Here is a 24348-nt window from a genome sequence, read left to right as displayed (position 1 = left end):
CAAAACTTTGTTACAAGTGGTGTGACCAAATGACAGTATGCAGCCTCCCCAGAAACATGACCGCTTTAGCCAGCCGTTATTGACTCAAAGCACAGCCCGGGGAACTAGCTATTGTTCCTTTTCAAAGACAGCGCTGCCTGACGGTGTTTGGGTACCGCAGCGAATGCCACGAACATGATGACTGAGCAACGTCTTTTGGTGTCAAACAAAATCCCATTTCGCAGTCACGGTGTTAGAATGAGTCAACACTTCGTGCAGCCTTGAGGGTAGTGTAAGTGCAGTGCAGCGCACGTGATCCTTGTGCCCCACTAGCGCCGGGTTGCGCAGCACGCAGAATTTCGACTTTGGCGAATTTAAGACGCCGGGACCCCACCTAAGCAACGACAACACGAAATGGCGCCTTCATACGAGAACCTCCCGCTGGAGGAAGACGACTTCGACGAGTCTCAAATCGACTTTACCGATATCGAAGAACAGTTCCAAGTGCGCCTTGATGAGGGCCTCGACGCCTTCGTCGTTGTCGATGGCTTGCCTGTTGTTCCCGAGGACAGCAAGGCGAAGCTCGTCAAGTTTGTGTTGAGGAAGTTGAACAGCGTGGGATGCGTCAAGGACGATGGCGTGCATATGCCAGTAGGCGAGGATGGCAAGACCGAGGGGTATGTGGGAATCTGAGGGTGCAAAGATCGCAAGCATTGTTCTTGCGACTGCGCGACTTGGAGGTGACCCTGTACTAACTGCCTCACAGCTATGCCTTCGTTGAGTACAGCGCGCCCGCTGAGGCTATCGCAGCTGTCAAGCAGCTCCACGGGACCCCGCTCGACAAAAAACACACCATGGCCGTGAACAAGCTTACCGACATCGACCGCTATGGAAAGGAGGGCCGCATCGATGAGGAGTACCACGCACCCGAGATCCCACCGTTCGAGCAGAAGGAGCACCTGAGGTGGTGGTTGGGAGACCCGGACAGCCGTGATCAGGTCGCCATGTACCGCGGCGAGAAGGTCGGCGTGTTCTGGAACGACAGGGAAGATCAGCCCGAGGTTGTTGTCGACCGTGAGAACTGGACAGAGTCTTTCATTCAGTGGTCACCGCGCGGAACATACCTTACTTCGATTCACGCGCAGGGTGTACAGCTGTGGGGTGGCAAGGCATGGAGCAGACAAAAGCGATTCGCACATCCTGGTGTCAACCTGGTCGACTACTCGCCTGGCGAAAACTACCTTACCACCTGGTCGCACCGCCCTCTGCAGGTCGACGAGAACCACCCGGTCCCGTCCCTTTCGCTCGAGGAGGATGGCAAGAACTACATCATCTGGGACATCGCGACTGGCAAGCCGCTGCGTTCGTTCGCTACAATCGACGTTCCCAGCGGTATTGATGCGGACGGCAACCCTATCAAGAAGAAGATGCAGTGGCCGACATTCAAGTGGTCAGCCGATGACAAGTACGTTGCGCGTCTGACCCAGGGTCAGTCAATCTCAGTCTACGAACTGCCCAGGATGAACCTGCTGGAAAAGTCCTCCATCAAGATTGAGGGTGTTGTAGACTTCGAGTGGGCCCCGGCTACCCCCAAGCGTGAGGGTGTCAAGACATACGAGCAGCTCTTCTGCTACTGGACTCCTGAGCTCGGCAGCAACCCCGCGAAGGTTGGTCTGATGTCCATCCCTTCCAAGGAGATCGTCCGTACACGAAACCTTTTCAACGTCTCTGATGCTAAGCTCCACTGGCAATCTGAGGCCGCCTACGTTTGCGTTAAGGTCGACCGTCACTCGAAGTCCAAGAAGTCTCTTGCCACAAACCTCGAGATCTTCCGCGTTAAGGAGAAGGGTGTTCCCGTCGAGGTCGTCGACTCCATCAAGGACACGGTCATCAATTTCGCCTGGGAACCCAAGGGCAACCGTTTCGTCCTCATCACCACTGGTGAGGTCGTCGTCCAGGCTGCTGTTCCCCCTAAGACCGCTGTTTCTTTCTTCGCTCCTGAGAAGCTCAAGGGCGGTGCCCCCGGTAACTTCCGCCACATTCGCACTGTCGACAAGAAGAACAGCAACGCCATCTACTGGTCGCCTAAGGGACGATTCGTCGTCGTCGCTGCTCTCCAGTCTCAGCAGTCCTTCGACCTTGACTTCTGGGATCTCAGCTTCGAGAAGCCCAAGGATGACTCTGAGAAGGGCGAGAAGGAGCTCCTCGCCAACTTGCAGCTCATGGATACGGCCGAGCACTACGGTGTGACCGACATCGAGTGGGACCCTACGGGCCGCTACGTTGCCACCGTCGCTAGTGCCTTCCGTCACCGCATGGAGAACGGCTACCACCTGTACGACTTCAAGGGTACTCTCCTGCGCGAAGAGCACATCGACGGCTTCAAGCAGCTCCTGTGGCGCCCTCGTCCCCCTACACTTCTGTCTAAGGAGGAGCAGTCCGAAATTCGCAAGAACCTCCGTAACTATTCCAAGGTCTTCGACGAGCAGGATGTCGCCAAGAAGAGCTCTGCCAACCGCGCCGTTGTCGAGGACCGCAGGGAAAAGCTCCAGGAATGGCTCCAGTGGCGCGAACAGGTACAGCAGAGGCTGCGCGATGAGGGCGCTGACCTCGAGATTGCTGCTGCCAAGGGCGAGGTGCCCGGCGATGCTGAGGGTGGTGAGGCCGAGGAGATTGAGGAGATTGTTGAGGAGATCATTGAGGAGACCGAGGAGATTATCAACTAGATATCACGCAGGGTGCAATAGTTCGATGTATGTAGATGCGAAAACGGATGTACGAGAGACGATCATACGTACCAAAGCCATCTGTACTGTGAGTGTTGTGACGACCTCCAGGATTCTCTATGAATTGACCGGTTGGTCTCCAACTACATTCTTATGACCAGCCACCATTCTCCTTCTTCACAGACCGTCTCCGAATCAAACCCTTGTACCACTTACAACTCCGTCTTACCCCCTCATCCAAGCCCACCTTCGGTCTATACCCCAAAACCCTCATCGCTTTATGAATGCTTACATACCGATCTCTACACGCATCGTCTACTATGCCTCTACTCAAAGTCCCTTCCGCGCCCGTCACCCACCCAACAATCTCCGCACCAAGCCCCATCCACCACGCCACTCCCTCCGGAATCTTAACCTCAAAAGCTGGAACATGCCCAAACTCTTTCCAAATACTCAGACACAGAATCCTCAGCGGAACGGGCGCGCCATTAGTAATGAAGAAAGCCTCGCCAGCCGCAGTCTGCGAGTTTAGTAAATTGGCAACAGCGAGGACGTGGGCGTCTGCGACATTGCTGACGTACACGTAGTCCTGGAGGTTCTCAGCGGCGGCGCCGAGGACGAAGGGTGTTTGGTAGGCGGCGATGCAGGCGTGCACTGTGGGGATTACGGTCGGGTCATTGGGGCCGAAGATGGGTGCTGAGCGGAGCGAGCAGGTTGCGAAGGAGCGGGAGGCGGTGGTTGCTGAAAGGACAAGATTCTCGGCTATGGTCTGGAGATTGTCAGACGTTGGAACAGATGAGATCAATGCGGAAAGGGAGGATATAAGAGTGTGATGTCCCCGGGGGGGGGGGGGGGGTTGGAGACAGTCAACACATACTGAGGACTACAACGGACTTTGCCCGTAATGAATCAATGGCTGGGGTCTGCTGAAGACCTCCAAGCTTCATCATGTAAACGGGGTATTGAGTATGAACAGAGGATTGAGAGTGAAGTAGAATATTGTAATGGAATGTCGATTCTGGACCTACCTTACTCTGCCCATAGCTCGTCTTCGCCCTGCCAGTCGGCCACTGCTCATCCACATTCCTGAAATCCTTCCCCAACTCATCCAGCACCACCGTAACACTACTCGTATACACGAGCCCCTTCGCGCCACACTCTTTACTTGCATCGAGCACATTTCTCGTCCCCTCAACATTAACCGTAAACTCGCCTTCTTTGTTCTTCATCGAGTACCGCGCTGTGCCTAGGCGGTATACACCGACTGTGTGCACCACCATTGCAGGTTTTGCTTCATCGAAGACCTTTTGGAGAGCGTCCCGGTCAAGGATGTTGGCGCGCACGTACCGCACGGATTGAGTGAAGGTTGAGGTGCCGAGGGCTGGGGGGTTGATGTCAATTGTGGTTATGTCGTAGCGCTTTGTGGCTAGGAGCGCGGATACAATTTCTGTGCCTAGGAAGCCGCAGCCACCTGTCACTAAGATGCGGGTTCGTTCTGTGGACATTCTGCCCAGGTTGTGTTGATGTTGGAAGGATGGACAGCTGGCTATGCGGGAGGGTTCATATGTTGCCAAGTTGGTTCCTTGCTCTTGTCCGCATGTTCGTCCGTTTCTTCTTCTCAATAAATGTCTGGCTCTTCAAGTAAACCCACGCGGTATCTTAAGTCATTTGATTACTCCGATACTGTACAATTTGCAGATGCAAGTGCTGGAGAAAGGATGAAGGCAGTGATCGATGCAGACTTAGAAGTAGCCCTTGCCGTAATAGGCTAGTCATCAACACTCCATTCCGAAATTTCGGAACTCTTTTGAGCAGTCACAACCGCATCTTTGACATTGAAATTGAAGACCTCTTTTACACCATTGCGGATATACAACATAAAGTCAGTCCGAAGAGCAAAGTTTTGGAGATCGCGGACCGAGGTCGCCGTACTTCCTAGACCAATATAGCAGCGATCCAGTCAGTATTCCTCCGTTGTCAGAACCTCAGAGAAAGTTCCGTGTGTACCTCCGAAGTCAGATACCGCAGCCATGAAAATCAACGAATTCACCAGTGAGTCGTTCCATACCCACGTTACCCTCTGTAGGCCTTTTGTCTAAATATGTCAGGTTTAATGACCCCGCGCATCCTACTTGTCCCATACAGCACCCACCACGTGCCCACATACCATGAGTGGATGCAAGATGAAGTACATATCCTTCCTTTCTCATCCAAATTCGCACCCGCTAATCTCTCTATTAGGAGATCCAAAAAGCCACAGCCTCCGAGCCCCTAACCCTAGAAGAAGAATACTCCATGCAGCGCTCCTGGCGCGAAGACGCCGACAAACTGACCTTCATCGTCTGCACGCACTACGGAGAGCAGTACTACAACGACATCATCAGGTCTCCTCGGACACGTTCGATTATCCCTGGTCAGCAGGATGCGCCGGAGTGGATGATTGGGGATGTGAATTTGTTTCTTTACGATGATGAGGATGAGGGCGAGGAAGATGGCGAAGGTGGTAACAGCAAGGGAGGAGAGAAAGATGCACCGAAAAGCGTGATCGGCGAACTTGAGATAATGATTGCCCGCAAAGATCAGCAAGGGAAGGGCATGGCGCAGGAAACGCTGAGAGCGTTTATGTCGTATATTCAGTCTCAGTTGGATGGCATGGGTGTTGAGTATGCTGGGAGAAGAGGGATTGCGCTGAAACATGTACGGGTCAAAATCGACAAGGACAATTTGCGAAGCCTGAGGCTCTTTGAGCGTGTGGGGTTTGTTAGGACAAGTACGGAACCTAATTACTTTGGGGAAGTGGAGCTTAGGACGCCGGTTGTGGAGGGGAGGTTGAGGGCTGTTGAGAGCAAGATTGGGCTAGAGGGTTTTGGCAGGACCGTGAGGTATGAGATGGAAGGCTATGGAGAACCAGAAACCAGTGCGTATTGATGCTTGTGCGACGACGGCTTTGAAGTGGCAAACAGCAGACAGAAGCGCGCGTCTACCCAAAATGTGGGAGGTAATTGTTGCAAGTTTAGAAGCTATTTGCAACCTTTTAAGGTGTTACACGACTACAATGGTTTTTGTGATTTCGTAGAGCCTTCCTACTTGTGCTAAATCCTTCCAGCAGCGTATGGTTGAGGTGAAGATCAGGATATTGCAGTCTGGTTTTTCTGCACCTCAAGAGAAAGGTGCTTAGACATGTATGAAATGGAAGAACAGTCTGACAGGTGGTATATGGCTATGCAGTGCTAAATGTGGGTTCAAACTCATTTAAGACTCTCAGAAGTATGTGAAGACCTCCAGCCTTTCTTTAAGGGTTGCGTTTTCGACCGTCTACGCTTTACTCTCACCCTGCTTTTTCTGTCCCTTCCCCTTGAGCTTGTCCACGACTTTGCCCAACGTCGCGAACAGCTTTCCAAACCCGAAACTCCACCCCCTGATTCTGACACTCCACACAAAGAAATATACCAGTGCCCAATTGCTGATGCAGAAGGCAAGGAAGATACCAAAGTTCCTCCATTTCTGACTCGCCTGAATGTTCAGCGTGGCGAGATAGTCGTTGCCCGTAGTGTATGGACAGTACATGCAACCGGTGCTGGCATCAGGGTTGAGGAGATAGCCAGGGGCTTGTTGGACGAAGCTGCCGGCGTAACTGGAGCACGTTTGGCCAGGTGGTGCATCAAATTGGGCAGTCTCTTGAGAGGTGCATTCAACGGGAACACCATCGAGTGTTGCAGCGAGGACGCCACCAATCCAATAGGTCGAAGGACTAGAGCAATGTTAGCATTCATCCAAACTTGACCCAGGAGGTTTTCCTTACTTGACATAGTACATCCACCACTTCCAAAAGACAGGGAGCATGGAGTACGGACGAACCACACCATTGAAAAGACCGAACATGACGAAGAAGAAAGGCAGCACATTGCTGATGACGGTGAAGGATGGTGCAAAGGCGCAAATCCATTGTCCCCAGCTGCTGATGAATAGCCAAAAGAGCATCGTCATGAGGAAGACGTAGCCAGCTGTAGAGCTGTCGGTGGGTAGGCCGGTTGGATAGTACCAGATTAGCCAATACAGCACCGAGCCGACAATGGCACTTGGAATTTCGCAGACTACTTGTGCGGTGACCTGGGACGATGTTAGTCATTGTTTGGAGGTATTCAGTATCTTGACACTCGTTGAAGGCAGTACGAGGTTGGAGCCAGGAGGGCTACAAGGGTGGGAATTCTGTGTGCAGTAGAGGAAGAAGAAAGACTGTAAGTACTCACAAATGCAAACCATCCATAAATCCTGGATGGTAGCTCGCGTGCCTGCCACAATGCCATGTTCTGGTAGAACTTAGGCACGACAGCGTTGACGATTGTAGGTGGAATTAAGATGATCAAGAATGACGTGAACATCCTATTCTGCATATCGCCGATCGAGTTGCCAAGCTGCCAGAAAGTGAAGCCGTTGAAGATGCCGATAATAACAGCGGTGAACAGCTTGCCATAGACATAAGATGGATCGCGCCATTGCTGGACAAAGGTACGCTTAGTGAGCATCGTTGTCTGCAACCAGACAGAAGCAGCGAACTCAGACTCTCCCTCAGTGTCTTGCTTGGCTAGAGCCTGACTGCGCTTGCTCTTGACGCGGTCGATTTCCTTGAGTACCTCCTTGGCGTTGTCAGACTTCAGCCATTCTTCGTTCCAGTTGATGCGACTGCCGTCTTTGCGCTTGACTGGCTTTGCAGCTGTCTCGAGGATGAATTCAGCGACGTTTTTGCTCGGTGGACACTGAACGCCACGATCGCCGAAGTACTTAATCACGTCTTTTCCGTTCTCGCCAACGGGGCCGAAGTAGAAGGTGTTACCGCCAGGGTTGAGAGCGAGGATCATGTCGAATTGCTGGATGAGAACACTGCTAGGCTGATGGATTGTGCAAACGATAGCTTGTCCTGCAGCAGCCAACTTCTTCAAGAAGGTGACAATCGAGTAAGCCGAGTTGCTGTCAAGTCCACTAGTGGGCTCGTCCAAGAAGAGCAGGAGCGAAGGCTTCGCTGCAAGCTCAACACCAATGGTGACACGCTTCTTTTGCTCGACACCCAAGCTGGACACAAGAGCATCCTGAACGTCTTGAAGCTCGAGCAGGTCGATGACCTTGTTGACGTAGTCGAGCTTCTCCTGGCGTGGAATGTTCTTGGCTTGACGCAAGATAGCAGAGAACTCGAGTGCCTCTCGGATTGTTGCAGTGCCGTCGTGCAGATCCATTTGTTCGCAGAAGCCAGTCCCACGCTGAAAGGCCTTGCCGAGATCTTTTCCGTCTACAAACATCTCACCCGAGACAACGCCCGTGCTCTGGCGTTGCGACAGTGTATTCAATAAGGTTGACTTTCCAGCACCGGAGGCACCAACGAGGGCGATCATAACTCCGGGCTTTGCGTAACCATTGACCTTGTTGAGAAGCTTACGTTCGCCGCCCTGGTACGGTACAGTGTATTCGACGTCTTTCCAGGTGAACACGCTCTCGCTGCTTGAGATTGACGCAAGTGCATCCTCCTCTTCTATTGTGCCGTCGCCGGAAGAGCTACCACTTGAGTTGCCAGTCACAACTTTCTCTTCGTCAGTCGGTTCTTCCTTGACAGCCTGCTTTGCGCGCTTTGATTTCTTGAAGACTAGGGCTCCGCCACCTCCATTCGCAAAAGACAGAAACTCGGTCGCCCAGACAGTGACAAGCAGGTACAGGACTGAGAATGCGATAATCACACCAAAGTTACGCCAGAGGTGCGACCGTGTGTACTCGAATGAGGTCTGTAAGTACGTAGCTCCATTGACAGTATTCGAGTTTGGCTGAGCACCAGTCAAGCTGCAGCCTTGGTACTGAGGATCAACGCCTGGGCCTTGAGGAACGAGTTGAGAGGGCGCGCATTCCATGACTCTGTTGGAGAACTCATTGGTCAAGACCGCCTCAAACGAGTATGACACAGGGTTGATGTGGAACAGCCAACCGAACCAAATGTACTCGGAAAGTAGTTGCGGCTTTGGGATCACGTAACCGGTGAACACGATGAGGATATTGAGCGCAAGTCCAGCAAAGCGCACAGCATCATCGATCGTTGGTGACATGGCCGCAAACATTCGGTAAAGCGAAGTGATACAGAAAGTCGTAGTATAGATGAAGAGGAAGTAGATCCAGAACTTGCCAGCGTCGACATCAAGTTCAGTCATGAAGTACATGATGATCGAGAATGGGATAACTTGTGCCAGCAGGAGTGGGAGATCTTGCAGAACTCTGGCCAAACTGACAGCACTAGGTCGATAGAACGCGTAATCTTCGTGCCTCTTGACGACATGTCGACCAGAGACTGCTTTCATTAGCTCGGAGAGCTGAAGCCAGCCCAGGAATAGAATAGAGAAGAATGCTGAACCACCTCTAGTGAAGGCGCCAGATGTATCCAAGGATTGTCCATAGAAAAGAGATCCGACGATCAAGCCGTTGGAGACAATAATGAAGAACTTTGTGTAAAGCGTGGTTTTGTCACCCCATGTAAGCCAAAGCTCACGCTTCGTACACGCCAGGACTTGTCGCACAAACGATACAGTGAACGGCGAATCCTTGGACTTCAGCTTACTGTTGCTCTTGCTCTCCGCCACAGCACCCTCAAACTCTTTGGCATCAGTGTAGTCGGTCCTCTTGAGCTCTTCTTCGTATGCGCTGATGTCTCTTTGAACTTTTTGATATGCTTCAGATCTGCGGAATGCTTTCTCGAGATCCTCAGCTGTTTTGGGCGCACTAGCCTCGTATCCTTCCCGGAACTGACGCCCAGTAGGATCGGTGACTGCGGTAAGAAAGTCCGCAGTAGTCTGTCGTTCGGGGCAATGGAAACCTAGGTCGAGAAAGTACTGCTTTGCCTCCTTTGCAGGGCCCTCGTAGACGCATCGACCCTGGTCAATAACCATGACCTTGTCCATCTGCTCATAGATGCCCTCTCCGGCCTGGTATAGAGTAACGAATGTTGTGCGGTTGCTCAGGTCGGTCATGATGCGAAGCGACTTTGCATAGTCAAGCGCGGTCGAAGCGTCAAGGCCTCGAGTACTGTTGTCCCAACAGACGATTGTAGACTTCGCAGCGAGCGTCTCTGCTATAGATACACGCTTTCGTTCTCCACCAGACACACCACGGACATATTCATCTCCTACCGGGGTATACTTTGTGTGCGAGATACCAAACATTTTCAGTAATGCTTCAAGGATGATCGGGATCTCTTCCTTCCTGTTCTTCCTCGTCTTGGTGATGAGGGCGAACGTCAGTGTCTGCCAAACGTTCAAGTTGGCAAAATGGACGTCATCCTCTTCATTGTAGTTGGCCTCGCCGCGGAACTGCTTCGCTTGCTTCTCAGCTGAGATACCGCCGTAGTGTACGTCACCCTCGACTGCTGCGTAGCTTTCTCGATTATTTGCAATTGCTTTCAGGAAGGTCGAGCATCCAGATCCTGGCCGTCCCAGGACAAGCATCATCTCTCCATCCTTGAGTACACCGGAGAAGTCATTGATGAGTGTGCGAGTTTGTTGGTGGCGTCCAAGGCGCAGGGCAGGAATGAAGCGTGTGACAAGGCGGTAGAGGTCAGGACCGAACGTCCCCATGATTGCATCAGGGACGGTCTTTGCGAAGGTAGCTGTCGACCCAACGCCCTTGACATTCAAACCCTTCCAGACAACGCCCACCTTCTTCGCTGACTTTCCATCTTTCCTCTTCTCAAGATATCCCTCCTTCATGAACTCGCCGAGCTCGAATTCATCTTCCGTCTCGGCTGCCACAGCAGTATCTGTGGTGTCTTCGTCTTCTGCGGCTATCGAGTCACCGGTTTGTATGTGAGAAACACATGGTGCCTGAAGAGACATGTTTCGGCATGTGCTCTTTCTACTAATGGTGCGCATGAGTCCGTCATGGTTCCGTTCTGAGCGAGCCGTTTGCGATCGTGTACGGGAAAGCGTTGCGAGTTCCTCTCTCAGAGCGTGTATGTCTGCTGCAGCAGTGGTAGGGTCGAATCTGCCTGCATCAGGTTCACCCCAGGTGCCTGTCCTGCGAACGCCCTCAGAGTTGCTGCTGTCGCTGCTGTCATCTCCACTTGCTACTCTTTCTCGCCCATTCTCGATGTACTGGCTCTCATTGTGCCATGGATTCCTCCTAGGATCCTGATCGTGCGGATCTTGGAAACTGTTGCCCCACAACATTTCTGCGGTCCAAGTGTTCTTGAATGTAGTCGATAGCCGGATTAGGCAAGAGCAATTGAGCTCAATGATGAGAGATGTTGCAACGCGCAGGCGAACGTAGCAAAGCAAGAAAAGAGGGAGTGTAGAGGCACTCAAGTACCTGACGGTGAAGTGAGAGTAAATTTACTCTTCGTTCACAAACCTATTCCCTGACAGACGCAGGGGATAGCGGACTTAACGCCGGCCACAAAGCCATGCATTGTCGTCATTCCGAAAACGATGAAGTAGCGAGGCGCTACCAAACATCACTACCCGCGTCTAACTCCACAACGTCACCGCGAAATCTCGAAAACTCGCACTTTGGGCACTTTGTTGAGCCCTGACCAGTGCCTAAATCACAAACTCAGCAAGTGCGACGCACATTACCAATCACCGTGACCCGCTGTATCGGCACGCAACCGCTGGAAGAGGTTCTGTTCCTTGCATATCGCGACCGGAATATGGATTCCTGGTTCAATCCTGAATCAGATGGTGGATGGGCAATGGCGATGTCTGACAAGCTTGCGGCGATCGTCCCGCAGAAATTCGTCGGCGATCCCTGACCGTTCATTGGGTAACGGCATGGCGCATTTCTAAGCTGAAGCCTGAGAGTACAATTGTGCAATGCAGGCTTGTTTAATGAATGGAGCTTGAGGACTCACGAGCGCAAGGACTTCAGCATACAAAACATAGCAGTGCAAGATAGTCACAATTCACACCTTCTCGTGTGCAAGGCTGCAATCTCCCCAGACACACCAATAAATTTCCTTATCATCGCAGACTGGTCAACTGCGAGAAACCGATGCCAAGCTTGTCAGCAACTTGCATGCTCGGAGTTTGGCGGTGTTTGCGTAGCATAAGAGTGGTAACAATCTCCTTGGCTTCGTTCAACGGTGTTGAATTGCATGTGCTGTGTGCTGTCATTACTCAGTGAGCACTATGCATGTATCTTGTGCAATTCACCGGCACGCGTACCGAAGAGGTAGAACTTGATATCGAATCTGCGCCCTGAAAACGATACTTTCTCCACAGAGAACCACAAACATGGGTTCATTAGAAATCTATAGTGGGTATTGCTTAGGAACCCGGACACCTGCATCCGACTCCACCTGTTTGCTCCGCCTCGAGACACACTGTACGCCTAGTGCTTCGGCTCAATGAGCTCAGGAATATCCTGAGGCTTCGCCTTGCCCTCCAGAATGTTGAACACCGCAGTGAACAAAGGGAAGTCTGCCTCCTTGCCCTGGGACTTCAGGAACTGGTTCACCTCAATGGCAGTGCTGGTGCCTTGCAGCTTCTGACCGTTGAGCTCCTTCTCCTCGATAGCGCCAATGGATTCTTTACGTTCGACGGCCATCTTTGCACAACGGAAGTTGCGACCGCCTGAGCAGGATGTGATGACATCGGCAACACCACAGCTCTCCTCAGTGAACGTGCTAGTGCGAGAGCTCTCCCCAAAGAACATCTTTCCGAACTTGACCATTTCGAGTATTCCCACACGCATTACGGCTGCCTTGGCGTTGTCACCCCAGCCCAAGCCATCGACAAACCCAGCCGCAAGAGCGATGATGTTTTTCAGGGCTCCGCCGAGAGACACACCGGCGACATCGTTGACTAGGTGTACGTGGAAGTAGGGGCGGTGGAACAGCTTACGAATGTTCTCGTGCGAGAGAGGAGGGTACTCGGACGGCAAAGGAGTCAGATTAGCAGATCGCTTGCCGGGCTCAATCTCAGGATTGATTAGGTTGACCTGCGAAGAGCTCGGTGACCCGCTTGGTGTTGGATGACGAGAGTCCATTGGCGGTGGGTCATAAGCAACTGTGGTCTCGGAGTACAGCTCCTTGGCAATTTCAGAGGCAATGTTTGCGCCTGACAGAGCACCGCAGTAGATGTTCAAACCCTTCCCAATAGCCTCTGACATGAGCTGGATGCCCTTCTCGCTCACATCGACACCCTTTGTGCAGCAGATAGCTCGAGCATATGGGAGGATTTTTCCTGACAGCTGGGAGCATGTCCTGGCAATGAACTGATGTGGGAGCACAAAGACGAGCATCGTGGAGTCTTTGCAAGCATCGGGCAGATCAGGGTTGGCGATAACGTTCGGAGGCAGCGTAATGTTCGGCAGGTATTTGACGTTCTCGTGGACGCTATTGATGAGCTGCGAGAGCTTCTCAGGCTGATCTGAGCCACTGTAGTGTCGCGAGTTCTTGGGGATTGTGTACTCTTCCTCGAACACCCACATCTGCACCTTTTCCTCAAACAGAGAGGGATTGTCCTTGGTATTCTCAGCTACGAGCTTGGCCATTGTAGTGCCCCTACATCTGTTAGCCGGCTCTTTTGCACATTTGACTTTGATCGTGTCTAAATCGTCCGCTGCAGCTGTTGCAGCTTGTCACATACCAATTGCCGGAGCCCACAATGGTCACCTTGTGCTTGCGCTGAGCACTGAGTGTCGCCATGGTTCTGTATAGTCCGTCTTTCACTTGCTGGTGTCTGGCGTGGGTGTTGACGTTCGTCGGGGCTTTTTGCGCAGATATGGGGCGGTGACAAGCTCTGACGTAACTTGCTGGTGAGAGCGGCGAGAAGGACAATGGCCTCAGAAGCTTGAAGAGAGCCAGCTTATATGTCTTGAACAGTCTGAATGTGAATGGAGTCAGAAATGCAATAGCCCAGCCACACCGCGGCTTAAGATTTCAGCTGCCACGCACCGATAGACTTATTGCTTCTAGAAGCGGAAGGAATACTCAAGCCTCGGCTGCCTGTGATGCGGTGAGGCCGAAAGCTGTGATGAACAAGTCGGAGGGTCGCGACGACAGTGGGTTGCAATGCTTGGAAGGAGGGGCGTCGGAGATGAGATGTAGACGAAGCTCGCAGGTCAAGATACTGCAGATTGTTGAATGATGCAGCTCGTTCAACACCCCTGTGAGGATCGTTATCGATTATGCACGCCGGAAGTCGGGGCGAACCAGCTGAGCAACGCTGCAGGACAAATTGGCCAATGACACTAATGCGCTGCAACGAGGCTGACATTGACAGTGACTATGACATTTGCGGTTCTGACGCAGTTGACAGCTCGCTTCCAAATTTCCTTTATTTGTTTGTAAAGACCCTGAGAAGGATACAACCTCACATTAAACATTGCCGGATGCAGCAGGCTTGTTCGCTACATGTGCGAGCAACACAAGGAAAATGCGTTACAATGACCGGCAAGCTGAGCGGATGTAAGGTTGCATGTAACAAGACTTCATGTATGCAGAGAGAAGATATTTGAACAGTTGAAGATTTGATTCGGGGTATTGCAAGTCGTGTATCCTTCATATCATCGCATTAAAGCTCCTCGAGCTTCTCCTCCACCATATCATGCGCAAGCGAGCATACAAGACCCTGCAACGTGACGCCAAAGTAACTTCGTGAAACCTATATCCTCCTTCATTATTACCACAACGACCCAATAGGGACCGGCCCGCTATCCGCACTGAGATAGTTGAACCTTTCTACAAGGCAAGGCCGAAGATGGCGAGGAGACCACCAGCCAGAGCAGGTGTGCCAAGGGCGAAGTTGGCGACAGCAGCACCAGCGGAAGCAGCTGCGGTGCTGGAACCAGTGGCAGCTGCGCCAGTGCCGGAGGCAGCAGACGTGCGGGAAGCGGAACCGGAGCCCGAGGCAGAGGCTGACGCGGAAGAGGAGCCGGATGAGGACTCGTCGATAGTAGTGTTACCGCACTGGGCGTCGCGAGCCTGCGTGCACTGGAACTGCTGAGCAGCGTTACCCTCCTTGGTGGTGGGGTTGATGGTGGCGTTGATGCAAGCGTCGTACCAGAAGTAGCACATCTGGGCAGGAACGGTCTGCTGGTAAGTCTTCATGGTGTCTTCGGCAATTGTGGTGCCATTAGAGCACTTGCAAGTGTATTCGAGGGTAGACTCCAAACAATGTTAGCGAGCTTTCGCAAGATCACTCGCAAGCAAACTTACAGCATCGCAGGTGTTGCCGTTGCTGGCGATGTCACCCTGGCCACCGCAGAGGTCGACGCAGGTGTTCTCCTGGGCGTCACACCATGACTGCCTCAGATCCTCAGACACGTTGTTAACGGGCACCTCGCAGCAGGCGATGACGGTGCTGTTCTGAGCAGCGGCGAAGCCAGCAAGAGCCGAGACGGCGACAATGACGGAGGAGTAGAGCATGGTGAATTGCTGTATGGCGCAAAGAGTATCAATGCCTGCAAGAGAGAGCAGAGTCAGCGGGAGATCAACAGTGATCGGCGGTGGAGAGCAGTTGCGCGGTGGGCAGGCAAAGTGAGCGCGCAATGGGTGGAACACATGCGCGCCAGACATATATGATTGCGGAGAAAAGTAACTTACTGTGATGCGGGCTGTTTTCTGGGATGAGAAAGGCGGTTGCTGGGAGGCGGGTGTGTCGGGCGAGCGAGGCAGTCTTAAATGATACGCGGCACAGACTGCACCTGCACTAAACTGCACTAGTCCACTTCATTGAATGCAGTTTCCGAAGCAGGGCATGGAAGAAAGATACGCTCGGACCTGTTTGCTTCCCTTCACCGAGAGGGAAACTGCTGCCCACGGCTAATCTATCTGCTGCTCATCTTCATTGACACTCGCTCTCGTCGAGCTGGCGCAGTGCCTTGGAGCCCTCAATGGCTTCTCCCTCTCTTGCAGAAGCGGTTTCAAAGGAATGGCCACCGTGCCCGTGCCGCACTGCCGCAACACTCAATCGCACGCTAAGGGAATACGGTTGGCTGTGCATTCCACCAGTCCACGCGCCAAATGACGCACACTGGCACTGAGAGCGCGCAGAATGCATCGACTTCGACGGCGGGAAGCTATTGCTTGGCCTGGGGCAACACGCATTTGAATCGAAAGCCGTGTCGTTGTGGCCGTGCTCAACAATCATTTCCATGGAAACCCCAACCACTGACACTTCGGCTCGTACAAGCGTGCCAGTGTTCGGACAGGCATCTTGCAACGGGCCGGGCTCCACATCAGCCACAGACTGCATCATCGGCGGCGTCACAGTGCTGCCAGCCTTGCTTGTACCCCATCCTTTTGTTTGATGTCGTACAGTCTCAGACAACATCTCCTAGGGAGGGCGCAGTGCGCGACAATGGCTGGTGAATTGACTCTCACAAACACACCAGGCAAGGTCCCCCGCGAGTCCGACGCGTCGCTAAACAACAAAGCGTCAACACTTCCTGTTTTTTCGAGCGCTGTTGCCCGATCTGGACAAGACCTTGCATAAACCGCTCCAACCAAGACCTCGGGCCGCATGGGCCTTGTGCGCGAACTCAACACCAACCGTGAACTTTTCCTACTTGACAAACTTTCATAAAAGTCGCTCACGAGTCTGCTTGGGCGCTCGCCACCAGCTGTCTTGCCACACACCAAGGGACGCCCTGCAGAGCCGTTTTCTATCGATTTTGCGCACCACTGATGCCAGCCAGGATGCATATATCCGCATACCAAGCGTTTGCTGGTGGCTGGTCTTGGTATCCCCGCAGTCCGATACAGCCTCAAAGCATCGCACACCGCGCTTTTTACCGCGAGGTTGGTAGCTCTGACCCATTGAGTGACGACGAGCAGTGTCACGAGCACACAGCAGCATTGTGCGCTTGTCAAAGCTTTTGATCGCCTTGTGCACAAATATAACTTTGATATCGCCTGATTGAATCACGGCTGGTAGGTGCGCACCTATCTTCGCTAAGATTCAAGCACGATTTGCCTACCCTTCACACTAGTCTACTACACCTCTTGACTTCACGGTCCTCTATATCATGCTTTGCTATACCTCGAGACAGCACACCCTCAGACAGAGGATCGGCGTACCCCCACACTAACACACCGTAGTATTCACTGAACGACGATCCAATTCGGCAATGACTTGTCCAATCAGCTTTGAATTGAAGGCTTCGAGCCTGCTGTTTTACAAGTTGTTGGTGGTCTGTCTCTTAGCATTGTCAGCAGCTTACGCGGATGCTGTAGTGGACGACAACCTTCTCCTCCGGCTCCATCAGTCGTCCGCGACACGACGCCCGGTTACGACGATAGTGGAGGCGCTGCAGGGTACCTTCTAGTATTCGACTTATTCAAGTTCCGCTGATGAGACGGCTCTGTTGTAGGTCGACGAGTGCCAGACGTAAGGTTCGAGCGTGCATCTTGTGCTTTTGTGAACTTGAGTTTTACATCAATTCGTGTGGCGCAGTGGATCCAAGTTCTAATGCTGGAGCATCTGCAAGTCGATGGCACGCACGATGGTTAGGCAAGAGCTCGGTCGATAGAGTAACGCTTTGAACTTGCAGATACGTGAGCGGCATATTGAGAAGTTGGCCCGTGCGTCTCATGCTGTCTCGATGTTGGTTGGCTACTACTTCCTAACGGCTACCTTTCGCATTCCAGATGCCAATGATGTTTGTTTCAGTAGTTGTAGATTCAGTTTGTGGTATCGGCTGCAGTATTATGAGTTGATTGTACGATGCAAGACTTCCACCGCTCGCTAAATTCAGGTCCTGCATGATGTCACGACTTAAGCGCCATTCTGGAACTTCATTTCAGCGCCCACATAAGATTGAGCGCGTTTTTGCGTAATGTTCAAACCTATTACAAGGCCCTGACTACGGAGAGATCAATACAGTCTGAAAATTTCTTTTCTCGTACCGATATGCAGACCAACTACTTCGTCTGCACCCTTGGACAAGCTGCCAGCTTGAACAGCCGGCCCAATCCGTACACTACGATAGGCCAGTTTGTTGGCTACCAAGCACAACACCACCCGTACCTGCCAGCCGTTGGTTTTCCTGTACCACAGTCGAAACAGGAGAGATGGAACTACAAAGTCCTCGCCTTCGGAGATGTTGAACAAGGCACGAACGTATTTGCGGAAAGATTACTACAAGCTTTGGGCAAATCTCCAAATGGTCCAGAAACAGTAGCGCTTTTATGTCACAGCTCGCCAGAGTTCCTCTTCGCGTGGCTGGCATTGATGAAGTTGGGTTACTCGGTACTACTGATCGCACCTCAATGTCAACCTGCTGCCATTCTACATCTTTACAAATCCTGTAAAGCCTTGGCCTTCTTCTATGACATCGCACATGCGGACCGGGCAGAGCAAACTTTCAGCCTGGCAAGAGAAGAAGACGTGACTAGCTTCACTGCCAAGTTACTGCCGCTGCGTGAAGGAGAAGACATCTATCAGGCCATCAGCGAACCAGTGGAGCCAAGCTTCGAGACGCCCACTTTGGATCAGACAGCAGTTGCATATCTACACCACACCTCAGGAACCTCATCTGGTTTGCCAAAACCCATACCGCAGTCTCATCGAGCAGGACTGGGGGTTCTTCCTCATCTTCCGAAGATACCTGTGAAGGCAACTTTCACCACAACACCCCTTTACCATGGAGGAATCGCCGACTTGTTTCGAGCATGGACCAGTAACGCACTCATTTGGCTGTTTCCAGGCAAGGACATACCTATCACGGCTCGGAATATCTGCAACAGTCTGGAAGTAGCAGCATCGTATTCCTCCACGGAAGGGCTTCCGGGAGTAAAGTACTTCTCGTCGGTACCATACGTGCTACAGATGATGGAATCTGACGAGCAAGGGTTGGCTCTGCTGCAAAAGATGGACATTGTTGGTGTTGGTGGCGCAGCGTTACCGGCGGAAGTTGGTGATCGTCTTGCAAAGAGTGGAGTGAACCTGATCTCAAGATTTGGAAGTGCTGAATGCGGTTTTGTCATGTCATCGTTCCGCGACTTTTCAGCAGACAACGACTGGCAGTATCTGCGAAACTACAATCCGGCGAAGCTCTTGAGCTTTGAGCCACGAGAAGATAACTTGACTGAGCTTGTGATCAAGCCGGGCTGGCCACACATGGTATATGCTGCTCAAATGACGAACAAATCACAGGCTAACATGTGGTGCAGGCCAAACAAAATCGCCCAGATGGATCCTTCGCAACTGCGGACCTATTCGCCCCACATCCCACAATCCCAGATGCATGGATATATAACTCCCGTGCTGACTCTCAGTTAATACTCATCACGGGCAAGAAGTTTGACCCTACGCCGCTTGAGGATGCAATAGCCACCTCACCCCACCTGGACGACGTTTTGATATTCGGCACAAATCGACCTTACCCAGGAGCGCTATTGCTACGATCTCAACAAGCCAGCGGAATGAGTGATCAAGGCTTGCTTGACACAATCAAGCCTGCAGTAGAGAAGCTCAATCGCGATAGCCAGGACCATGCTAGGATACCATACAACATGCTGATCCCTCTACCACATCAGGAACCACTCGAGAAGAGCAGCAAGGGGACTCTTATTCGAAGAGTGGCAGAGGCCAGATTCGAGGACATTATCAACCGTGCTTACGATGAGCAAGACTCAAATCAGTCGGTTGATGTGTCTGACGAAGAACTGCCGCAACACCTCAAGGGGCTGATACAGTCTATCACGTCCCAGACTGCGGAGTTGACGGATGATATGGACCTGTTCTCGTATGGAGTTGATTCCATCGCATGTATGCAGCTTCGAACACGACTAAGAGGGCTAATACCCAATTGTGACAAACATCTGCCGATGAGCGTTATCGAAGACTGTGGCTCAATCAAATGTCTGACTGACTACGTGTTGCGAAGGAGACACGGAGAGTCTGGTGTCGTCGAGGAGGATGAAGAACAGTTGATGAAGGACCTGGTCAAACAGTACGGTTCGTTTGACGAACGTGCCTTACAACCTACTACAAACGGTCAGCCCGAGGATGGCAAGAAGGGGGAAATTGTTGTGTTGACTGGAGCCACTGGTGCTCTTGGAGCGCACATCTTGGATCTCCTTCAGAAGGCTGAGACAGTCCAAAGCATCTACTGTCTGGTAAGAGGAGCGGACGAGCATGCAGCAAAGGAGCGAGTCAGCAAGGCCCTCGAGCAAAGAGGCTTGACGAGTCTACTCGTGTCTGGCGTGGCCAATGACAAGGTCAAAGTGGTTCCAGCACAACTCAGCGACGAGCGCCTTGGGATGAGCGACAAGCTATACAAGCAGCTGGCCAAGGAAGCAACATGCATCATTCATGTAGCGTGGACCGTCAATTTCCGCCTCAAACTACGAAGCTTCGTCAAAGACAACATCGCAGGTGTCCGAAACCTCCTTGATCTTGCTTTAAGCGCGGGACGCAGTAACCCTCCACGCTTCGCTTACTGCTCATCCACGGCCGCCATCATGCATGGTGAGCTAGATCAGTCCGGTTGCTGGCCCGAGAAGCTTCTCTCCAATCCCTCGTCAGCTTCTCCACTTGGCTACTCGCGGTCGAAGTGGGTTGCAGAGCACATCTGCGCTGAGGCAGACAAGCGGACGAGTCTTCGAGGTCGGATTGCTGTCGTCCGTGTTGGGCAACTCGCTGGAGACTCAACATCAGGGGTATGGAATACTAAGGAGGCATGGCCAATGATGTTGAGCACTGCAAACATCATCAAATGTCTGCCTAATTTAGGCGATGAGGCTTTGGATTGGCTGCCTGTGGATATCGCGGCGCAAGCCTTCCTCGAGTCGATATGGGAGGGGAACTGCGGCCAGGAGAACATACCTGTCTATCACGTCTTGAATCCGCATCGTCAGCCTACTTGGCACGACATGCTGCTTTGGCTGAGGAATAAGGCAGACTTCGAGATTGTCTCGCCCCAGGACTGGCTTCAGCGACTGGAGGAAAGCGATATCGAGCATCCAGCGAAGAAACTGCTAGGCCTGTGGAAAGAGGCCTATGGTAACGGTGTACAAAGATCCTCGTCCCAGAGACCGCAATTCGCAATGGAGGAGAGCAAAAAACATGTGCCGGTCTTAGGGAATGTAAAGCCGCTTGACGAGGCATATGTGCAGAGGTTGTGGGTGTGGGCGCAAGCGAATGTACGCTGAGTAAGATGCACATATTGTGGTGGGTCGCACCTTCTCACAGCGTTCACCGACGATTCAACAGTCGGGAGCATGAGGTTCATTCTGCGATGATACGTAAACCGACAACAGGCGAAAAACGGACGCTGTTGTTGATCCAAGACTTGCTATTGTGCCATCAATGCAATGAAACAAACTCTTGAATACTGTTTAGACTCTTGGTATGCGGTTTCCATCTTTAGCAATTTGTCCACGTGTGAACCGCATACTACAGCTGCATTTATGGGTTACATGAGGCTGATACAGCGGACTGGGCATCGTTCACAATGGGCATCTCGTTGCGAGAGGGTCACCGAGGCGCCGTTTGTAGGGCGACTCCTTTCGCAAGCGTTCGTGATGGATGTACTATAGTGCTGTCATCATCAAGCCTCACCAGATCGCGAGGCAACAAGCAGCAACTACCTGACCGGTGCTCATCCTGAGGTAATCCGCCCCACTTGTGATGCGATGACAACTCGAAACGAATGAGACGAAGATGAAATGTCGGAGGTCGGACGACTTTTCCTGGCCGCTCCGACATTTTTCACGAAGCGAAGACGGGTCGAAAAGCCAAGTTCAAGCCACAAAGCAAGTCAACCGATCACCTGCACACAATCAGATCTTCAGGCAACCAAGTTAGCCTTGCATCGACGGACGAAATCTCAACACCATGTTGGCGCCCACGATAACGATTTTGCTCGGACAAAAGGTGCAATCAGCCTTTTGGTTGCTAACGAAGGGTCATGAATCGATGGAGCAGTTTACCCATGGAGACATTTCAAGCCTTCTTATACTTGGCTTGCAACTCTTGACATGTCCCACTTTCCGTAAGATCCACAAAAAATGAGAGAGATCGCATTTGCGGAGTAGCTGCCCGTGGATCTGGTGGTCTGGAATCGTTCTATCGGAGCGCAAGGACACCGCAACGGTCTTGGCTTACGGGCTCTCATTGAACGCCAGGTCGCTTGCCAGCAATTTGGGTAGCTGCACCCGGCTAACCAGACCAATGCAACACGGCGACGTGCAGGTGTGACTGACACAGGCGCCCGCTGTTGTGCTCACACACGAAGAATGCGCAAAGGGCTTCAGGCGGCCAAACTTTGCAAGGCGTCGCAGACCAGGGACGAATATTCGACCGATTCCGGATCCGAAAAGAGGCAAGCGCAGTCTCAACCCTTTACCAACTGTGAGCCGGGCACCTTGTTTCGCGCATTCCGAAGCGCAAGTAGATAGCTCCCGCACCCTAATTGTACCGAGCTGAACGAACCTCTTGGTATTGCAGCTTGACCATAACGTTGACTCCGCCCTTGTGAATCATCTCGCTCCTTTCCAGGTTTTACTTATAGTCCCTCCTTCCCTCAGGCTTCTATTTCTTTCCTCACACTAGCTACTCATTCTGAATCACAACCACTACCTTGGACCCTTACTTGGCGCAAACCCTTATATCACCACACGTAGCCTCGCAGCCACGACTAGATGAGCGAAACAAACAACCAAACACTGCGGCCTGTCAGCATGGCAGACTCAGAAAAGACAGCCGCCCGTAGCGTCGGCGATCTTGAGAAGAAGGAGATGGGTGTTGGCGAGAGTGGCCTGCCTTCGGCTGCGCCCTCCATACATGAGAAGACCACAGACGAGAAGGAGCCGGAGGTCAACGAGAAGCGCAACTCAAAGGCCAGCAACAACGATGAGGAAGACGATTTCGAGTACCCTACGAAATGGAAGCTCGCCATCATCACATTAGCATTGTGCCTCTCAGTTTTCTGCATGGCATTGGTAAGCCATCGTCACGTCGATGTAGTGCAGAACGGCGAGGCTGACCATCGTAGGACAACACGATCATCGCGACAGCTATTCCTCGCATCACAGATCAGTTCAAGGCACTTAACGACGTTGGTTGGTATGGATCGGCTTACCTGCTTACGACCTGCGCGACACAACTCCTCTACGGCAAATTCTACACCTACTACTCGATCAAATGGGTCTACATCAGCGCGCTATTCATCTTCGAAGTCGGTTCTCTGATCTGCGGTGTTGCGCCTAACTCGACGACCTTGATCATTGGACGCGCCATCGCCGGTGTAGGAGCTGCTGGTATCTTCAGCGGCGCCATCCTCATTATCGCAAGCACAGTTCCTCTGCGTCAACGTCCGGCCTATATGGGTTTGATAGGTGGTATGTACGGTATTGCGTCAGTTGCTGGACCCTTGGTAAGTGGAGATCTCCAGAATTGCGGAGAAGTGGAGCTTCGTACAACCAAGCATTTGCTAACGAAGCTTTAGATGGGTGGGGCCTTTACTGACCATCTGACTTGGCGTTGGTGCTTCTACATCAACCTGCCTCTTGGTGCTATTACTGCTGCGTTCATCATTCCGTTCTTCACCATCCAACGCCGTGGTAAGAAGAACGAGGCCACCTTGATGGAGCAGGTCAAGAAGTTCGACCTGGAGGGTACTGCTCTGTTCCTGCCTGCTATCATCTGTCTGCTGCTTGCTCTACAGTGGGGTGGAAGCAAGTACGCGTGGGGCAACGGACGTATCATTGCTCTCCTTGTTCTCTTCGTCGTGCTCATTAGTGGCTTCATTGCCGTACAGTGGTGGAAGCAAGAGGACGCTACCGTGCCTCCTCGCGTCTTCCTCAACCGCAACGTCTGGGGATCAGCCCTGTTCGGAGCCATGCTCGGTGCATCCTTCTTCGTCATGGTCTACTATCTCCGTAAGTCTCCGCTACATTGATCCTCGAAACACAGCTAACGAGTTGCAGCAATCTGGTTCCAGGCTGTCAAGGGAGTGTCTGCAACGAAATCCGGCATCATGAACTTGCCTGCCATCCTCGGTCTCGTCATCATCTCCATGTTGGCCGGTGGTCTCGTTACCTACTTCGGCTACTACACACCGTTTATGCTCCTGTCATCAGTCCTGATGGCCATTGGAGCTGGTCTTCTGTCGACATTCGAGACTGACACCAACTCGCCCAAGTGGATCGGCTACCAATTTATTTTCGGTGCTGGTGTTGGTTTCGGTATGCAGCAAATTCTTGTTGCTGTCCAGACGGTCCTTCCTGCAGACGACATTCCTATCGGTACCGCTACCATGATGTTCAGCCAGACCCTTGGTGGTGCACTCTTCATCTCGGTCGGCCAGAATGTCTTCACCAACCAGCTCATCAAGAACCTCCACAATGTTGTCCCTGAACTCGACTCAGGCTTTGTCCTGACTGTGGGTGCGACTGAGCTGAAAAACGCAATTGAAGCCCGCTTCCTTCCTGGTGTGCTCTCCGCTTACAACCTCACACTGATACAGACGTTCTATGTGTCGGTTGCTGCAGGCGCAGTGTCGATCGTCGGCGCTGCTTTTGTGGAGTGGAAGAGCATGAAGGGCAAGAAAATCGAGATGGCGATGGCGTAAGCCAGCCAGCCACGAGTCAGCACTTGTGAGAACCAGACTTTGACGACACCCACGTGTCACTTGAGTCTTGACGTCTTTGCGTGATACCCTTTCAGAA

General features: G+C 52.3%; 8 protein-coding genes across 8 annotated transcripts; 4 read left to right on the top strand and 4 right to left on the bottom strand.

The window, feature by feature from the left end:
- Positions 1-370: 370 nt before the first annotated feature.
- On the top strand, positions 371-2766 carry BU25DRAFT_361850 (eukaryotic translation initiation factor 3 subunit B). Its single transcript, XM_033703711.1, has 2 exons — positions 371-656; positions 746-2766. Exons 1-2 carry the CDS (start codon positions 394-396, stop codon positions 2703-2705), a joined length of 2223 nt encoding a protein of 740 aa, XP_033564927.1. The 5' UTR covers positions 371-393; the 3' UTR covers positions 2706-2766.
- Positions 2767-2993: 227 nt separating this feature from the next.
- BU25DRAFT_446345 (3-beta hydroxysteroid dehydrogenase/isomerase) lies at positions 2994-4210 on the bottom strand (the record flags this gene model as incomplete). Its single annotated transcript, XM_033709482.1, has 3 exons — positions 2994-3007; positions 3081-3474; positions 3734-4210. The coding sequence occupies 3 exons, from the start codon at positions 4208-4210 to the stop codon at positions 2994-2996; spliced, it is 885 nt and encodes a 294-aa protein (XP_033564926.1).
- A 322-nt stretch (positions 4211-4532) lies between these two features.
- On the top strand, positions 4533-5713 carry BU25DRAFT_246847 (acyl-CoA N-acyltransferase). Its single transcript, XM_033701588.1, has 3 exons — positions 4533-4757; positions 4814-4893; positions 4947-5713. Exons 1-3 carry the CDS (start codon positions 4736-4738, stop codon positions 5631-5633), a joined length of 789 nt encoding a protein of 262 aa, XP_033564925.1. The 5' UTR covers positions 4533-4735; the 3' UTR covers positions 5634-5713.
- Positions 5714-6020: 307 nt separating this feature from the next.
- BU25DRAFT_488883 (uncharacterized protein) lies at positions 6021-10933 on the bottom strand (the record flags this gene model as incomplete). Its single annotated transcript, XM_033711380.1, has 3 exons — positions 6956-10933; positions 6508-6815; positions 6021-6456 (listed from the first exon to the last, which is right to left on the bottom strand). The coding sequence occupies exons 1-3, from the start codon at positions 10898-10900 to the stop codon at positions 6021-6023; spliced, it is 4689 nt and encodes a 1562-aa protein (XP_033564924.1). The 5' UTR covers positions 10901-10933.
- A 993-nt stretch (positions 10934-11926) lies between these two features.
- On the bottom strand, positions 11927-13860 carry BU25DRAFT_408012 (glycerol-3-phosphate dehydrogenase-like protein). The gene is made up of 3 exons (XM_033705701.1): positions 13627-13860; positions 13319-13555; positions 11927-13233 (listed from the first exon to the last, which is right to left on the bottom strand). Exons 2-3 carry the CDS (start codon positions 13375-13377, stop codon positions 12060-12062), a joined length of 1233 nt encoding a protein of 410 aa, XP_033564923.1. The 5' UTR covers positions 13378-13555; positions 13627-13860; the 3' UTR covers positions 11927-12059.
- A 220-nt stretch (positions 13861-14080) lies between these two features.
- Positions 14081-15309, bottom strand: BU25DRAFT_361836 (uncharacterized protein). The gene is made up of 3 exons (XM_033703710.1): positions 15277-15309; positions 14890-15134; positions 14081-14838 (listed from the first exon to the last, which is right to left on the bottom strand). Exons 2-3 carry the CDS (start codon positions 15097-15099, stop codon positions 14413-14415), a joined length of 636 nt encoding a protein of 211 aa, XP_033564922.1. The 5' UTR covers positions 15100-15134; positions 15277-15309; the 3' UTR covers positions 14081-14412.
- A 1983-nt stretch (positions 15310-17292) lies between these two features.
- Positions 17293-21087, top strand: BU25DRAFT_246598 (uncharacterized protein). Its single transcript, XM_033701587.1, has 2 exons — positions 17293-18796; positions 18847-21087. The coding sequence occupies exons 1-2, from the start codon at positions 17585-17587 to the stop codon at positions 20827-20829; spliced, it is 3195 nt and encodes a 1064-aa protein (XP_033564921.1). The 5' UTR covers positions 17293-17584; the 3' UTR covers positions 20830-21087.
- Positions 21088-22320: 1233 nt separating this feature from the next.
- On the top strand, positions 22321-24251 carry BU25DRAFT_429159 (MFS general substrate transporter; the record flags this gene model as incomplete). The annotated part of the gene is made up of 4 exons (XM_033708540.1): positions 22321-22620; positions 22674-23054; positions 23127-23559; positions 23608-24251. 4 exons carry the CDS (start codon positions 22321-22323, stop codon positions 24249-24251), a joined length of 1758 nt encoding a protein of 585 aa, XP_033564920.1.
- Positions 24252-24348: the final 97 nt, after the last annotated feature.

This window comes from Macroventuria anomochaeta (genome assembly GCF_010093625.1).
Source record: "Macroventuria anomochaeta strain CBS 525.71 unplaced genomic scaffold BU25scaffold_6, whole genome shotgun sequence".
Lineage (NCBI taxonomy): Eukaryota > Fungi > Ascomycota > Dothideomycetes > Pleosporales > Didymellaceae > Macroventuria > Macroventuria anomochaeta.
This window is presented reverse-complemented; position numbering and strand designations above follow the sequence as displayed.